Genomic DNA, 15,232 nt, shown 5'->3' with positions numbered 1-15,232 from the left:
AAATAAGAATCCAAAATTATGATGACAGTGAATGCATAGCACAATAAACAAGAATAACAGAAAACAGTGCTTCTGTTGTCCTGGAAATTCAAAAACATTAAGAATTTGAAAAAGGCTGGCAGCACAATTAGTAAAGAAATATTGTCAAAAGCACCTGTGTAAGGCTTAATACATCAGTTGATCAATATTTAAGACATATGAACAACACAGGCATGTCTGTGGAATTTCTGGCATTCCAGTGAATATGGACATTGTCAAAAATTTATCTATGTGAACCATCAACTAACGTTGTGTAACATTCGAATGTAGATGAAAATCAGTGTCGGTAATGCTGAGATACCCATTATGGAAATAAGTTATGTTGCTTCACGAAGTATGTGTCAGACTGCTGCCCTGCAAGTTCATGTTTGAACAGAGGGCTACGCAGAAGATAGTCCACAAGCAATTTTTAATTGATTGCCGCCCGAGATATTTTCATTCTTTCACTTAAGATAAAACATATGCAAGACTAAACAGGGAAACATGGAGGAGGCAATGAGGAATATTTCCTACCACCAAAAATTGCAGACTGCGGATGCCTTTTAGAAAGGTATCACTAACAATCTTTTGGGAATGGAAGACTTCATAAACATGGATCTTTTGGAGGAAAGTACCATAGCTAATCAAAAGTATTGTTCCAGATGGCTCAAGGTGGCTGCAGTGAATACCATTTGCAAGAAAGTACTTGAAATTTTGTGTGGGAAGGTGATACTTCTCCACAAGCAACAACACTCATCCCAGCTCAGCTAACAGGAATGTAACAAAACTGACAGTATTGCACTGTGGGCCCTTGACCCATTTCACTTACAGTCTGGGCTTATCTCCAGTGACTATCACTTGTTTGGACCATGTAAATAGCACCTTGGATTTAATACTTCATGATGTGGAACCAGCAGGATCAGGACTGAAATCTCCATCCAGCGATAAGTTTTCCATAATTTCCTTAAATGGAAATGACAGTTAATTTCCTTCCAACATCTTTGTCCAAACCAAGCTTGTACTCCATCTATAATCTTTCTTTTCTACATTAAAGTTATTTAACTTTCACAAGAAAAGCAGGGCCAAACCTTTAAAAAATTATGCAGTGTGGTGAGTGTAACTTTCCATTTGTGTCTTAAATTCACAGATCAAAGCCTTGACCAACTTTAAACCTTTTATGCTTAGCTAAAGTGACTGCAGTGACAAAAGTGAAAGTCAAGAGATACACACATTGTATCACATGGGGTAGTGCCTACATTGTTTTGACAAGTTCTTAATACGATATTGTATTGTGAAAAAAAGCTTCTGACACACAGAAATAAAGTTAAAAAGTGTCATATAGTTTTTGTTTAGTGTATAGTTGTGCGTCCCACAAATTTCTTAGGGAAATATTTGATGTTTCTGTGCAACTTTATCTTGTTTCCTTAGATTTGGTGTATCCCATTTATTTGTCTTTTTTAATAAATCTTAAGAGGACGCCAGTGAAGGGTTCTGGTTTTCATAATTGAGTCCCTGTGAAACAGTGAGCACAGACCAGTAATTAACTTACGGACTTGCTGCTTACATGATCTTTTGCCACCAACTGAGTTCATAGATCTGTTGCCACAACAAAATCTTTGAAACCATATTCATATTTTTTAATTCTTATTCCACCATCCTATTTTATTGAGAAAATGTATCATACGATCCAATCTTCTCATTAGTAAGTACCGGTACTACTGATGGCCAAAGAAAAATTAGTAAATAATTTTAGTCTATACTATACTTCACTTTAAAATCTTGCACTAATGTATTATCACTGGTAGCTGTACTATCATATTAAATCACTTAAATATTTTCAGCTTTGGAGCTACTGGACTATTGTTATCGCCAAGATGATGACCAGACACAACAATTGTTGACTTGTGAACTACAGAACTGGAGTGGGCAGACATGTCTCAGCCTGGCAGTAGCAGCAAATCATCGAGCACTCCTAGCCCATCCCTGTAGCCAAATAATCCTTGCTGACCTGTGGATGGGTGGGTTACGTACACGGAAAAATACAAATTTAAAGGTAATTATTCTACTTCACAATGTGTTTTTTTAATGATTCGCCTATTTAAGGAAAGCAAAAAGCATAAAACAGTTTTACTTTATTTTTAATAGTGATTTGGATAAGTGATAACACAGCCATGTAATGGATAGAGTTATAAAGCCAACAGCTTTTGATATGGGAGAGGGGGAGCTGCTATGTGTACATGGAGTTATAATGAATTAATTTTAAATTGCCTGGTTCTTTGAAGTGAAGCATGTACTGTTAAATATTTTATGAGAGTAGTAATTTGTCTTTGCGAGAGACATAAAATTTTTAACATAGCACCATACAGAAGTATTACTTTCTTCCCTATTCTTCATCTTATTCTTCAGGTTAGTACTTATTTAACATTTATGTCTTCTATGGTTTAATTATTTGACCTGTTATAGCACATTACTTATTGTGTCTAGGAATGGGGAACTGAGAGTAGGTAATTTCTGTTAATAAATGAACATAAATAAATTCAATACTGCTTCACAAGTAAAACCACAGATGGTAATTGTATACCTAGCATGTTAGGCTTCTTAGACTTCTGAGTTTCTTCTTTTCCAAACCAGTAACACATGACAATACATCTGCTTCATTTGTGTGGAAAGTGAGATCTAAATTTATAAATTCAATAAATGCAGAGATAAAGATGAACTGCTCTTTCTTGCGATTTGACACTGCTTGGCGATACATATATATATCTTATGATAAGTTACCCATTGTTAACCTGAAACTCACAAGATAATGGTCCCAGTCCAATTTGTTGAAACCTATATGAGGAACACTTCAAACTTACACTGAAATATTTTACACAGCGAGACTACACTGAAAAAAATGCGCTATTAAAATTTGAACTCATAGAGCACACTACAAGTGTCTTAAAAAAGGTTTTAAAGCTATGCATTTTTCCACACAAACTACTGATTATAACAGCTATTTTGAACAGTGCTTCCTGCCTAACACATGAGTTGGTGAATGAGCAGAAGCAACCATGACACTCATAATAAGAGAGAGTAGCACTATATAGCACTAAACACCAGAGTGCATACATATGAATTTCATCATATCTAAACCAAGAAACCAGCAAAAGCAATGAATTACTTTCTGGAGCTGCTAAGATGATGTTTCAAATTAAGTACTGAAAATCATTCTTTCCCATTTTTCCAGATTTTGTCTTGTTGATTTATAAACCATAGACTTTTCCAGGGCACACCTCACACATACAAGACAGCACATCCAGCCCCAGCAAAATAAGAGTACTGTTTTAATCAACTAATTTAAAATTTAATCACAGATTCAGACAGAATGGGAAATTAGCTGTTCAATAACTGTAATTGTGGTTCAGTTGCAAATTTAATATGCTCATTTCCCTTGCATTATCAATGTTTGTTGAGATTCTAGACCCATCTATGTGTTGCAAAAGTATAGGACCATCAATGAATGAGGTGAGGATAAATTTGTTGTATCTGTAAATTTTGTCTATCTTATTTCTCCCACACAAACTGTATAGTTACGTATGGTGTAGCCTCTGTCTAGAGACTAGAAATACTATAGCAATAAAAAGTTTTGTTGGTTCTCTGTGAATATTGTAACTCACAACATAACAAACATGATACATCATCTCCAGAAAGTCCTAGTTAGTATGGTAAATACCACAATGAGCAAGATCAGATTGAGGGTGATCACCGGGAGATGAACGCATAAATAAAAAGCATGTCACAGGATGCACTGGGAGATGCCTGCAGAGCCATCATGCACAGTCGCTCAGCAGCAGTATCTTCCCCTGATGGTCACATCTCACAATATTGGATGCAGAGTGACTGTTGCATTCTATATGCTGGTCAAGCACTGGTGCCTGACATCTAGGTGATAGCCCAGTGGGTTACCACATCACTTCTTCCATGGAGAAGCTGCAAGCTGCATCCCAGCAGGCTGACCCCCATAAGGCCAGGTCCCCAGGCAGCACTCTGAGTCAGACGACATCTTTGGAAGAGTTGGACAACCCCTCCAGTTGTACCAACTCCTGGTATCCACACTGGGGACACACTGCCAGAAGGTCCACACCAGGCAGTGCAGTCAGAGTCTTGGTGGCTCTGATACTTGTAGCAGAGGCCACTTTATATCCACATTGAGTACTGGCATGGAAGGGAGATGCATTGGTGGACTGCCACAGCCTGATTTTTTTCTGACATCCAATCCATCTTGGGTCACCTACAAACAGAGGGAGATGAGGGCATGGATGGGATTGGCAAACAGGACTTAGAACCAGAGGGAAGGAACAGCTGGGAGCAGGAGGGGAGAGAGTAGAAGGTCCAGCTGAAGAGAAATGAAAAATGGTGTTGCCACAATGTGTGTCCACCAGAGGGTCCAGAGGTGGCAGTGGCTGGGTACCCTACCAGAGATGGACCTGATTTTTATGGTGCATCACCATCCAGTTCCCCATGGCCAGAGTGAATATGCTGTGTCCCTGCTACAGTTGGACAATCATTGGAATTCACTTGCTCTGGTGTCCAAAACCCCATGCCCACATGCGAGTGCCCAGCCGCAAGCATGGATACAACACTGCAGGTGTCCCACAGATATTGACAGCTTGAGATGGAGGAGCATGTGGGACTGACAGCCATGGAGGAGTGCTACCAGACTCTTCTCCTCTATCAGCACCGAACTGTAAGACCTCAAAAAAGTTTTAGTGTCTCATCTGTAGGCGTGTCAGCAATGAAAGAAGTGAAATCATTTCAAGTGATAATAGCAAATACACTGTTCAGAAATCACAATAGGAGGATGTATACTTGGAAACATCTTGGGGACATAGGAAGATTTCAATTGGGTTACCTCATGGTGCGACAGATATTATAGAATCAGATAGTTGATTGTAATGTGTACCCAGGAGCACACACTGAGATACCTCCTAATATTGTGTTGGACCACCCTTTGCCTGGAATAATGCAGCAACTTGACATGTCATGGACTCAACAAATCATTGGAAGTCCCCTCCAGAAATACTGATCCATGCTGCATTTACAACCATCTATCATTATGAGTGTTGCTATTGCAGTATTTTGTACATGAACTGACCTCTCAATCATGTCCCACAGATGTTCAAAGGAATTCATGTGTATCAGATGATATGGATGGCAAAATCATTCACTCAAGTCGTCCAGAATGTTCTTTAAAGCAATAGAGAAAAGTTGTGGCACAGTGAAATGGCAAATTACCATCCATAAAAATATCATCATTGATTGGGAACATGAAGTCCATGAATGGCTGAAAATGGTCTCCAAGTAGCTGAACATAACTGTTTCCAGACAGTGGTCAGTTCAGCTGGACTGAGGCTCCAGTCCTTTTCCATTTAAACTCAGCCCACACCATTATGGGGCCGCCTTTGGCCTTGTTGATAACTTGAGTCCATGGCTTTGTGTGGTCAGTGGCACATTTGAAGCCTATTATCAGCTCTTACCATCTGAAATCAGGACTCATCTTACCAGGCCATGGCTTTCCAGTCATATAGGGTCCAACTGATATGGTTATGAGCCCAGGAGAGGCACTAAAGATGATATCATGCTGTTAGCAAAGGCACTCATGTCAGTTGTCTACTGCCATAGCCCATTAAAACCAAATGTCATCGCACTGTCATAATGGATATGTACATCATATGTCACACATTGATTTCTATGGTTGTTTCACACTGTGTTGCTTGTCTGTTAGCACTGACAACTCTATGCAAACGCCTATGGTCTTGGTCATTAAGGGAAGGCCATAGGCCACTGCTTTGTCCGTGGTGAGAGGTAATGTCTGAAATTTTGTATTCTCAGCACACTCTTTGCACTGTGGATCTCACAATATTGAATTCCCTCTTGATTTCAGAAATTGAATGTCCCAGATATCTATCTCCAACCATCATTTGAAGTTCAGAGTCTCTTAATTCCTGTAATACAGCCATAATCATGTCGGAAATCTTTTCACATGAATCATATAATTACAAATGACAGCTCCACCAATGCACTGCCCTTTTATACCTTTTGTACACAATACTATATCGCCATCTGTGTATGTACATATCACTATGCCATGACTTTTTTTCCAATCACAGTACCTGCTGTGGATATTAATGCCCTCTTTACCTCACTGCCCACAAGTTAACATTCAGTACTCAGTTCTATCTTGGATTTTGTTTTCCAGCATTCTTAGTTGTGCATTAACAGTGATACACAGCAATACCATGGATAGGTTCACTGATGAAGAGTTGGTCAATGTGCACTTCATGCGTGGGAGTTCAGAATGCAGTGGGAGAGCGTACGATGATGCTACATTGTTCCACCGATGGTAACCATATCACGGTACCTTTGCAACTGTACACAGGAAATGGGAGCCTTACATGTTAGAATGGAAGATACTGACTTTGGGAGGTATGCTAGAACACCTGACATGGAAGAGAATCTGTTATGTGTGATTGGTGACAATCGTGCCTCTAGTAGTCAGTGCATAACACAAGCTCTTAACACAGCTGTGTCAGCTGTTTTCAAGTCCTACATGAACAACAACAACTACACATGTATCATACATAGAAGGTGCAATCATTGCAGACAGCAAACTTCCTGTTTTGAGTGGGGCTTGCAAAATTGATTCCTTCAGCAATGTACAAAAAACTCCAATTTTCTTGCTTTCATGTTGTTTACAGATGAGACCATGTTTACAACAGAGGGCATGTTTCACAGTAGGAATAGCCATGTATGGTATGATAAAAGTCTACATGCACTAATGTGTTGATCTTATCAACAGATGTTTGCTGTGAATGTATGCACTGGTATTGTTGATGATTTTGTGATTGGACTTTACCTGACACACTGAATGGAGTAATGTTCCTTCAGTATGTCATTCCACAGTTCCTAGGAGATATGCCACTGAGAATTCATATGCTTATGTGGTTTCAGCATGACAGGGTGTTGGCACACTTTGTACTGGATGTCAGGCACCACATTGAAGCATAGTTTGGAGGTGACTGGATTAGTCACAGTGGTCCTGCTCCTAAAGTTTATGAGACTTTGATTACCACAGCTGTGGAAGTCGTACACCAGACTCCTGAAATTCTTGAGCATGTAAGGCAGTCCATGCTGAATAATGTGTACACTCTGTTGTTATCATGGTGGTTTTAAATTTGAACAGTGCCTGTACAGGAAGAGTTCTGCATATGTTACATGCTGTACTGTATACTGACAGAAGAAACTGAACACACTGTAACAAAAGTGTACATGTTCATTGTCTGAGGGTTGTTGCTTTACATTGTATTGCATGTTGTGCATTTTGGTTATTGCGTGTATACAGGATTCTTCACTGTTGTGAAGGTATTTTCACAGAAACAAAAGGTTATTGCAGTAAAGAACCAAATACAGTCTACTAATATTATTACTCTGTAATGAGCCTCTGGAAACAGTGGGACTCTTATACCAAAGTACTCAGAAGGCAGTGATCTATTTAATTGGCTCCGTTTTGGCCTTACTTCTGTTTTCATAGAATTCTACTATTTGTTTTGCCAACCTAAGGGGTGCCATTCTTTTAATGTGCCCATAAAATTTAAGTCTTCATTTTCTCATGTCATGTACATCTGTGTATTCCTGTATTGCCTTACTACTTCTCAGCCTATAAATTTCTCCATTGGTAATTTTGGGTCCTAATATTTTCTTAATAATCTTTCTGTTGAATTTCTTCAGTATCCCTCTTTGTATTTGAAATTAAAGTTTCTGCTCCACAAAGACATTCGTTTGTGATTACAGTGCTGTAATGCTTAAGTTTACTGAATTTAGAAAGTGATTTTTTATTATAAATATTTTATGTTAATCTGAATGCAGTTGCTGTTTCTTGACAACAAACTTCATTTGAAGCTTTTTCCAGAACGTTTTCTTGTATGATTTCCCCAAAGTATTTAAACTGAAAAACCCTTTTTATTTCTCCATACTTTGTGTTCAAAACTTTGGTGCTTGTTGGTTTCATATCATATATTCCATTTTTTCAAATGATATTTGTAGTCCTACTTTTTCCATAACATATTTAAGAATTTCAGTTTGTTTTGGAGCTGTGGTAATATCTCTAGTTAAAATTGCCAGACCATTGCAAAGACAAGGAAATCTACTCTAATATCACTTTTACCTAGCTTGATTGATTGATCTATATTTTGACTCAACTTTTACTCTCACCATTCTGTAATTACCTTTTCCAAAACACGGTTAAATAATGATGGGGAGAGTCCGCCTCCCTGTCTAACACCAGCATTTATATCAAGTGATGGAGAAATTTCTCCCACGAATTCAACTTTAAAGCTAGGGTCAGTCAAAGTTTCCTTAATCAGTCTTAGATTTTATTATCTAGCCATTGTTCCTTTAAAATTTAGAAAAGAGATTCATGCTCAACTGAGGTGTAGACCTTTTTAAAATCCACAAATGTACATACAATATTGTTACTAGAAATCCTAAGGATTAGTTTTAAGTTGATAATTTGTTCCAAACGGGGTCTGTTTGGCCTAAAGCCTGCTTGGTATTCACCAATTTTAGGTTCTAACTGTCCTTGGACTCGGTCAAGTTAACATTGCGAGAGAATTTTATATGTGGCTGGGAGAAGAGATATTCCTCAGTAATTATTAACATTGGTTCTGTCCCTTTTTTTATGTAATGTATGAATTAGGGCAGTTTTCCAGTCATCGGGTATTTTCTCAGTTTGCCAGATATGTCCTATTAGTTGAGTGACCTCTTTTATAGTATTAGTGCCAGGTGATTTTAGTAGTTCTGCAATTACACCATCTTCTCCAGATGCTTTACTTTTTTTAAGTTTCTTAATTTGTTTAGTTATTTTGATTTTGTCAGGTTCTTTAGTTTTAGGGTTTGTGTTATTAGTTTGCTGTGGTTGAAATTTATTCGCTGGTTCTGGAAGTTTAGCAGTTTTTCAAAATAATTAGCAAGTACCTTACAATTTTCCTGATTGTTAAGAACCAAACTGTCATTTTCATTTTTAAAGCAAAGACTTTGAGTTTGGTATCCAGTTAGTTTTGTTTTGAATGTTTTATAAAAGTTTCTTGTACTGTTCTTTTCGAAATCTTTTTCAGTTTCTAAAAGTTGGGCATTTTTATAGTTTCTTCTGATATGTCAGATTAATTTAGATGTTTCTTTTCTTACAGTTAGAAAGGTGTTGTACATATTTTCAGTTTTGTTACTATTCCAAGTTTTGAACACCTCATGCCTAGACTTAACTGCTGTTTCACAGTCCGCACTCCATGGAGGTGTTTTTGTTTCTTTTGAAGCAGAATTAAATTTTGAGCTGTTTTGATGAACTTCATTTCTTTTAGGATTTGCCAATTGTTGGACCATTTTTGTCAAGTTTGCTTGTTAGAGTTTGGGTTATTTTAACAGTGTCAAATTTTGGGATAACATTTTTTGTTATGAACAGTTTTTGAAGTTTTACTTTTATTCATGTTAAGTAACGGTCAGAATCAACATTAGCTCTTTTCCTAACTTGGGCATTTAAAATTTCTTTGTAGTTAGGGTATGAAATTGCTACATGATCGATTGGACATCCTCCAATAAATGTATTGGGTTCCTGCGAAATTTTTTGTTTAGAAGAGTTCTTTCCACAATGTGTTGACATGATTTTAAGGTTGAAATTTTTACGCATTTCAACAAGTCTTTAGCCTTTTTTTTCATCTATGCACAGAAATCCACCAGGTATTTTCTTATATTTTTTCACGTTACCTAATTGAGCACTAAAATCACCCATTAAAATTTTAAAATGGTTTGAGGGAATTTTCGAGATAATGCTTTCTAATGTTTCCCAGGCTTCATTAACTTCTTCAGGTTTTTTACAATTACCCTCATTGAGTGGCATTTAGGCATTAATTAGGCATTAATTAAAGTGTATACTTTATTTGCACATTTAAGAGAAATTGTCATTAGTCTATTATTAATGGGATTCACCACAGTTATTGAATTTAAAATATTTTTGGAGACTGCAGAAGTAACTGCCAGATGTATTGTGTTATTAAATATTGTTTTTGTCAGTTTTACTTTTAAAATGGTGGTAACTGCTGAAATCTATGGTGTTATTGTCCATCATTCATGCTTCCTGAAGTGTCAAAATTTGAATCTTCTGTTCTTTTAATGTATCTCCCAATTTATGAAATTAACTTGGTTGGAAAAGTGTTTGTTTGTTAAGTGTTGCACAAAATGTGTTTGTTCTGGTTTTAAGTTGGCCAGAGGATTCCAACTTTCTCTGTTGAATTACACTGTATTTTAACCTAGCCATCCCAGAATCTGAAAGACTAGTTGCGCCAGTAATACTGGTGGTTGATTGAACACCTGGGGTAATACTGTGATTATCAAAATGCTCCATGATGATTGTAGCTGGAATCGGACAAGGTTGAGTAGACTCATTGAGAGAACTCACGGGGTTAAGACTGGAAGGGTTAGTTCCAGAATATAAATTTCAGCCGCACTGCTGGTGAACAGACACTGACCACTTTGCTGCTTGCTACAAGACTGATGCAAAGTGGATTTGGTTTTGTTTTGCCTTGGTCTGGAAATGCTTACCCTGTGTTCGCAGCTGTCCACCATATCTGATGGAACATTCACTATCCACTACCTGTGACTCATCAATACCCTAGACAAGGACGGCTTCTTAGATTTTTAGTTACAAAGTCTTGAACCCTGGAGATAGACCTATATTAACGAAAAAATTTATATTGGTAGAACGCAGCAAGGCATGCCTTTCAAATTTTACTGACACTGATCCTAAGTCTGAATAACTTTCTCTTCCAATATTAGAGTAATTGTCACAGAAGTGAAGCTATCTTAAAACATAGAATGATATAGAGACATAATTGCATTGAAAATTAGTGTGTTCAGAAGCAGATAATTGATTCACAGTGTTTTGATCCTTACCATGAAAAGCCAAACAGCAATGAAGTTATAACATTTGCCAAATACCATATGTTTCCTCTTTGACAACTGAGAATCCACAGATTTTTGCACTTTTGCTTGGTGCTTGAATACATTTTTTGGTTGGATTCACAATAAATACCATAAGCTCTTCTTTTGCATGTGTAATTGTAGATAGATGGTGCTCCGTGAGATGAGAAAATAGATGAGAATTACTTTTTTCAGTGAGAAATTATGGCATCTCCCTTACTTTATGAATGCATATGATTTATTTACCAGAGCATTAATATAATTACTTATATATTTGCACCTGGAGTGGACGTAAGTAAGTGCAATGCATAACAATGTATTTTTGTTATACTTATCTTGTAATTTGCATGAGTCAGGTAGCTGGTGATTCCTTCTAATTAAAACTCTAGGTCATACAATTTGTGGAGGTTTATTTGTTGATGATAACATTTTTCCAAAGTCATTGCAGAATACATCGAACTTCACATATAGTCTCTTTGACAATCCAACAACTGACAGACTGACTCACTGACCGAAAAGACTTGACTACAAAGTGAACCCCTAGGTGAACTGATGCTGCATTGCCGCATTTGCTTGTATATATTCCAAACAATGAGTGTTAATTACTTCAATTATTACACCATCGTGAAATTAATAGTTACAATTAAAAGTTACAAATATGCAAAAGGTTGACAATCAGATTACTCACAGCATAAAATATTAGTTCATTACAGATGAGTTTTAGGTTAGAAATTGTACAATTTAAGATTGAAAATTAAACATGACTTTTTTACAATACTGTGTTTCATTAATTTAACAAATACAAATCAATTATGGATCGGGAATATTGCGAACATTTACGTAATATATACACAAGTTGTTTAACCTCTTTAATGGCTCCTAACTTTGAAATATACATCAAAACGTAAGTAATGGAGTTAATTACGTGTGCTAACAATGATCAATTAATTATTTTTGTAATGATATTAATTCTGGTTTGCAAATTTGGGTTTGAAATTACATATCACTTGAAATTATGTGAATTTAAATTTGGTTCTTGCTTTTTGATCGATTTACAATAACGTTTTCCAAACCGAACTTTCGAGATCTAATTGCAGTTAATTAACAAAAGTAATAATGATGCTAACATTTATAACTACTTCTAATCAAATGAATTACATACTGATTATTATTGTTCTGAGTAAATGTTGATGGTTCATAGTGATTATTATGTTACATATTTACATATTATTTAATTATTCATAAATTTTGTTTGAATATCATTCATAGTATTACATAGTACAATTACATAACAGGAAAAGGTGCCATAGTGGCACAATTTTTATTCTTTGTGTAACAGAAAGTACCGATACCCAGCTACAAATTCCGGGTATCGAATATTACAGTAGTAATGCTGGGAGGAGGGGGGGGGGGGGGAGGGGGTTGTATGTTACATGACCCCCCCCCCCCCAGCCACTTATACATGCAAGTCATGTATGAGTGGATGTGCAAAAAAAATGAATAGTTATTTATTTTCTTAACTTTATTTTGCCAGTTCTTCTTTGTCGCATCCTTCGGATTGGTAGCGTAGATCACAGCCAGCACCTTGCAAACATCAGTCTATGGTATCGTCCATTGCATGGCTGCCATTTCTCTGTCATAGCTGGTTCGTTAGCTGCAATAGCACAGTCCGACATTAGTCCACAATATTAGTTTTTCTTGATTTGTCGTGGGTTGAGGATGTCAGGTTCAATGTTACAGACAGGGAATGGAATGAACGCTTTTCAGGAAGTACTCTTGTGGAAGGCATTAGGTACAATTAATGGTATAGGAATAATACATACACAGTTTATCAAACAAATAACATTAAACATGAAGTATATACACCTAACTATATGTTACAACATGCTGCAATGTATACTCCTTTCCCAAGAGCTTTGCCATCTCTCTCAGATTCTTCAGACTGAAGGTCAATCAGCTACATCTGCTATAGGAAGAATTCATTGTTGTGTCAAAGTGGTTCAGATCTGTCACTCTGATATTTTGTAAAAGAGTCATGACAGCTATCAATTTAAAAAAAAAAAATACTTTCACTTTCACTGTGCCACTTGTAGGATTTCTTCATTGGTGGAGTTAATATGCAGAGTCTTGTTTTTGGTAACACTGAAAAGTACTTCCTCTGTATATAAGTACAATAGGAAAATACAGAGAACAATATTTGAAATCAAAACATGAACAAATATTCCTTACAAAGCAATGAAACTTTGAATAGCTACTTGAAATTTGGAAAAGAAATTCAGCTGTGCATGTAAAAACATCCAAAATACATGAATAAACATCCATGCTTCTGAAAATACACGTAGCTAGTGCAAGGCAGTAGCAGAAAAGACAGATGACTTAGATGCTGCGCAACTAGATGAAAGGAGTTTTCCGGCAGTTGTTTGGAGAAGAGAGAGAGAGAGAGAGAGAGAGAGAGAGAGAGAGAGAGAGAGAGAGAGAGAGAGAGAGAGAGAGAGAGAGACAGAAAGAGAGAGAATGCCTCATAGTCCGGCCTGAGTTGGGAGAAAAATATCCACATAGATTTGCCAGGAAAAGTTTATTTAAGAAGAAAAGAATACATCTATTCTGATGTGTGTTTCATATAATGTAAGAATCAAACACTTTAGAAAGACAATTTCTTCTTGAATAAAGAGTAAACAATATTGGAAAGAAAGTCCCTCCTCAGGTATTGAAATAACAGCAATATTTATGGAAAGGCTGAAGGCCTGAACGAAACAGTTATTTCTTTTGGAAGAACAAATAAACATAATTGTGATCTAGGGCTGAAGACTTTCAGAAAGAAAACAAGCACTTCCAGAAAACACCCCTAACTGGTAAATAAACAATGCACCACACAAGCAGAGGTTCAGATCCCAATGAGCCAGTCCACAGTTAATATTTTCTGCACTTAGACACATTATGAGTTAAAGTCCCAGAATTCAGTCCAGTTTCAAAGTTCCACTAGGAAGAAATACAGTCAAGTCTGGGATAGAAACAAAGACAAGAAATCTTAAAAGTCCACTAATGAGTCACTGACACAAAACTCCAGGTCATTATGTGGTGACTCTAAAGTGAGTTCCTGATTGACAGAATGTGACTCCATTCGGCCCCTGGCCCAGAAAGCACACTTGAAGTGAAGCGCTTAACTGACCTGAGCACTGGCCTTTTTCAGCCCCAGGTGCCAGGATACAGCTGGTCATATTAACTGTCAGGTGGACAGCATAAGGGAAAGGTCCATGGGACCAGCAAACTCTGATGGTGCTTGGGTTGCCATCTGATGATCATGTGGAACGTGGCTGACTTTGTGTATCATCTACAAGGAAGACAGTTGCCCATATTACCTGGCTGTAATGTGAGTTGCTGGCAGAGTAAGTGTAGGCTCACAATGCGGCAATGCCCAATGGTCTCAGGGAGAAAGGAGTGCTGTGGACAAAGACAGAAGAGAAAAGAGAAAGTGAAAAGTTAAGGTGAGGCAGGGGGGGAAACAGATTAGCGGAGGTTTAGGCCAGAAGGATTGTGAGAATGCAGGATATGGTGGAAAATCAGTTCTCATCTGCATAGTTCAGAGAAACTTGTGCTGAAATTATCCAAATGATGTACATAGTTAAGCAGCACTTGTGTTGTGATACACAGCATGTTCAGCAACTGGAGGGTCAAGTTTGCAGCTGGCCACAGTTCAGTGGTGGCCTTTCATGCGAGTAGACAGTTGGTTACCTGTCACACTCACATAGAATGCTGCACCATAATTACAGCACAACTGATATATAACATGGCTGCTTTCACACATGGCCCTGCCCTTTATAGTATAGGAAATGCCAGTGATTAACTGTGTTAGGAGGTGGTGGGTGGGTGTATGGGAATGACCCATGGGGCACAGGATTGGGAGCAGTATTGGAATAGGGATGGACAAGGATATTCGCTAGATTGGGTAGGTGTCAAAACACTATTTTTGGTGGTGAGAGTAGGATTTTGAATAGGATATCCCTCATCACAAGGCGCTATGAGAAGTAGTTGAAGCCCTGGTGATGGATGTGGTTGAGCTTTTTAAGCTTTTCAAGGCCAGGGTGACACTGGGTGATCTTAGGAGTGTTAGTCGGAGGTTGGTTAACAGGTTTAATGGTGTCAGAGGAGACAGCATGGGAGATCTGTTTATGGAAGAGCTGGATATTGTCTGACAATAAAGATT

The 15,232-nt window shown here is 37.5% G+C and overlaps 1 protein-coding gene across 1 annotated transcript in view; it reads left to right on the top strand.

Annotated features, from left to right (window-relative positions):
• Positions 1–15,232, top strand: part of LOC126482069 (transient receptor potential cation channel trpm) — a 177,462-nt gene that overhangs the window by 95,678 nt on the left and 66,552 nt on the right. Inside the window, exon 13 of the mRNA XM_050106045.1 lies at positions 1,860–2,071. Within this exon, the coding sequence (XP_049962002.1) occupies positions 1,860–2,071 (212 nt within the window). The remainder of the gene's footprint in view (positions 1–1,859; positions 2,072–15,232) is intronic.

The sequence above is a fragment of the Schistocerca serialis genome, chromosome 5 (genome assembly GCF_023864345.2).
Source record: "Schistocerca serialis cubense isolate TAMUIC-IGC-003099 chromosome 5, iqSchSeri2.2, whole genome shotgun sequence".
Taxonomy (NCBI): domain Eukaryota; kingdom Metazoa; phylum Arthropoda; class Insecta; order Orthoptera; family Acrididae; genus Schistocerca; species Schistocerca serialis.
The sequence above is the reverse complement of the archived record's forward strand: the minus strand, read 5'-3'. Positions and strand labels throughout refer to the sequence as shown.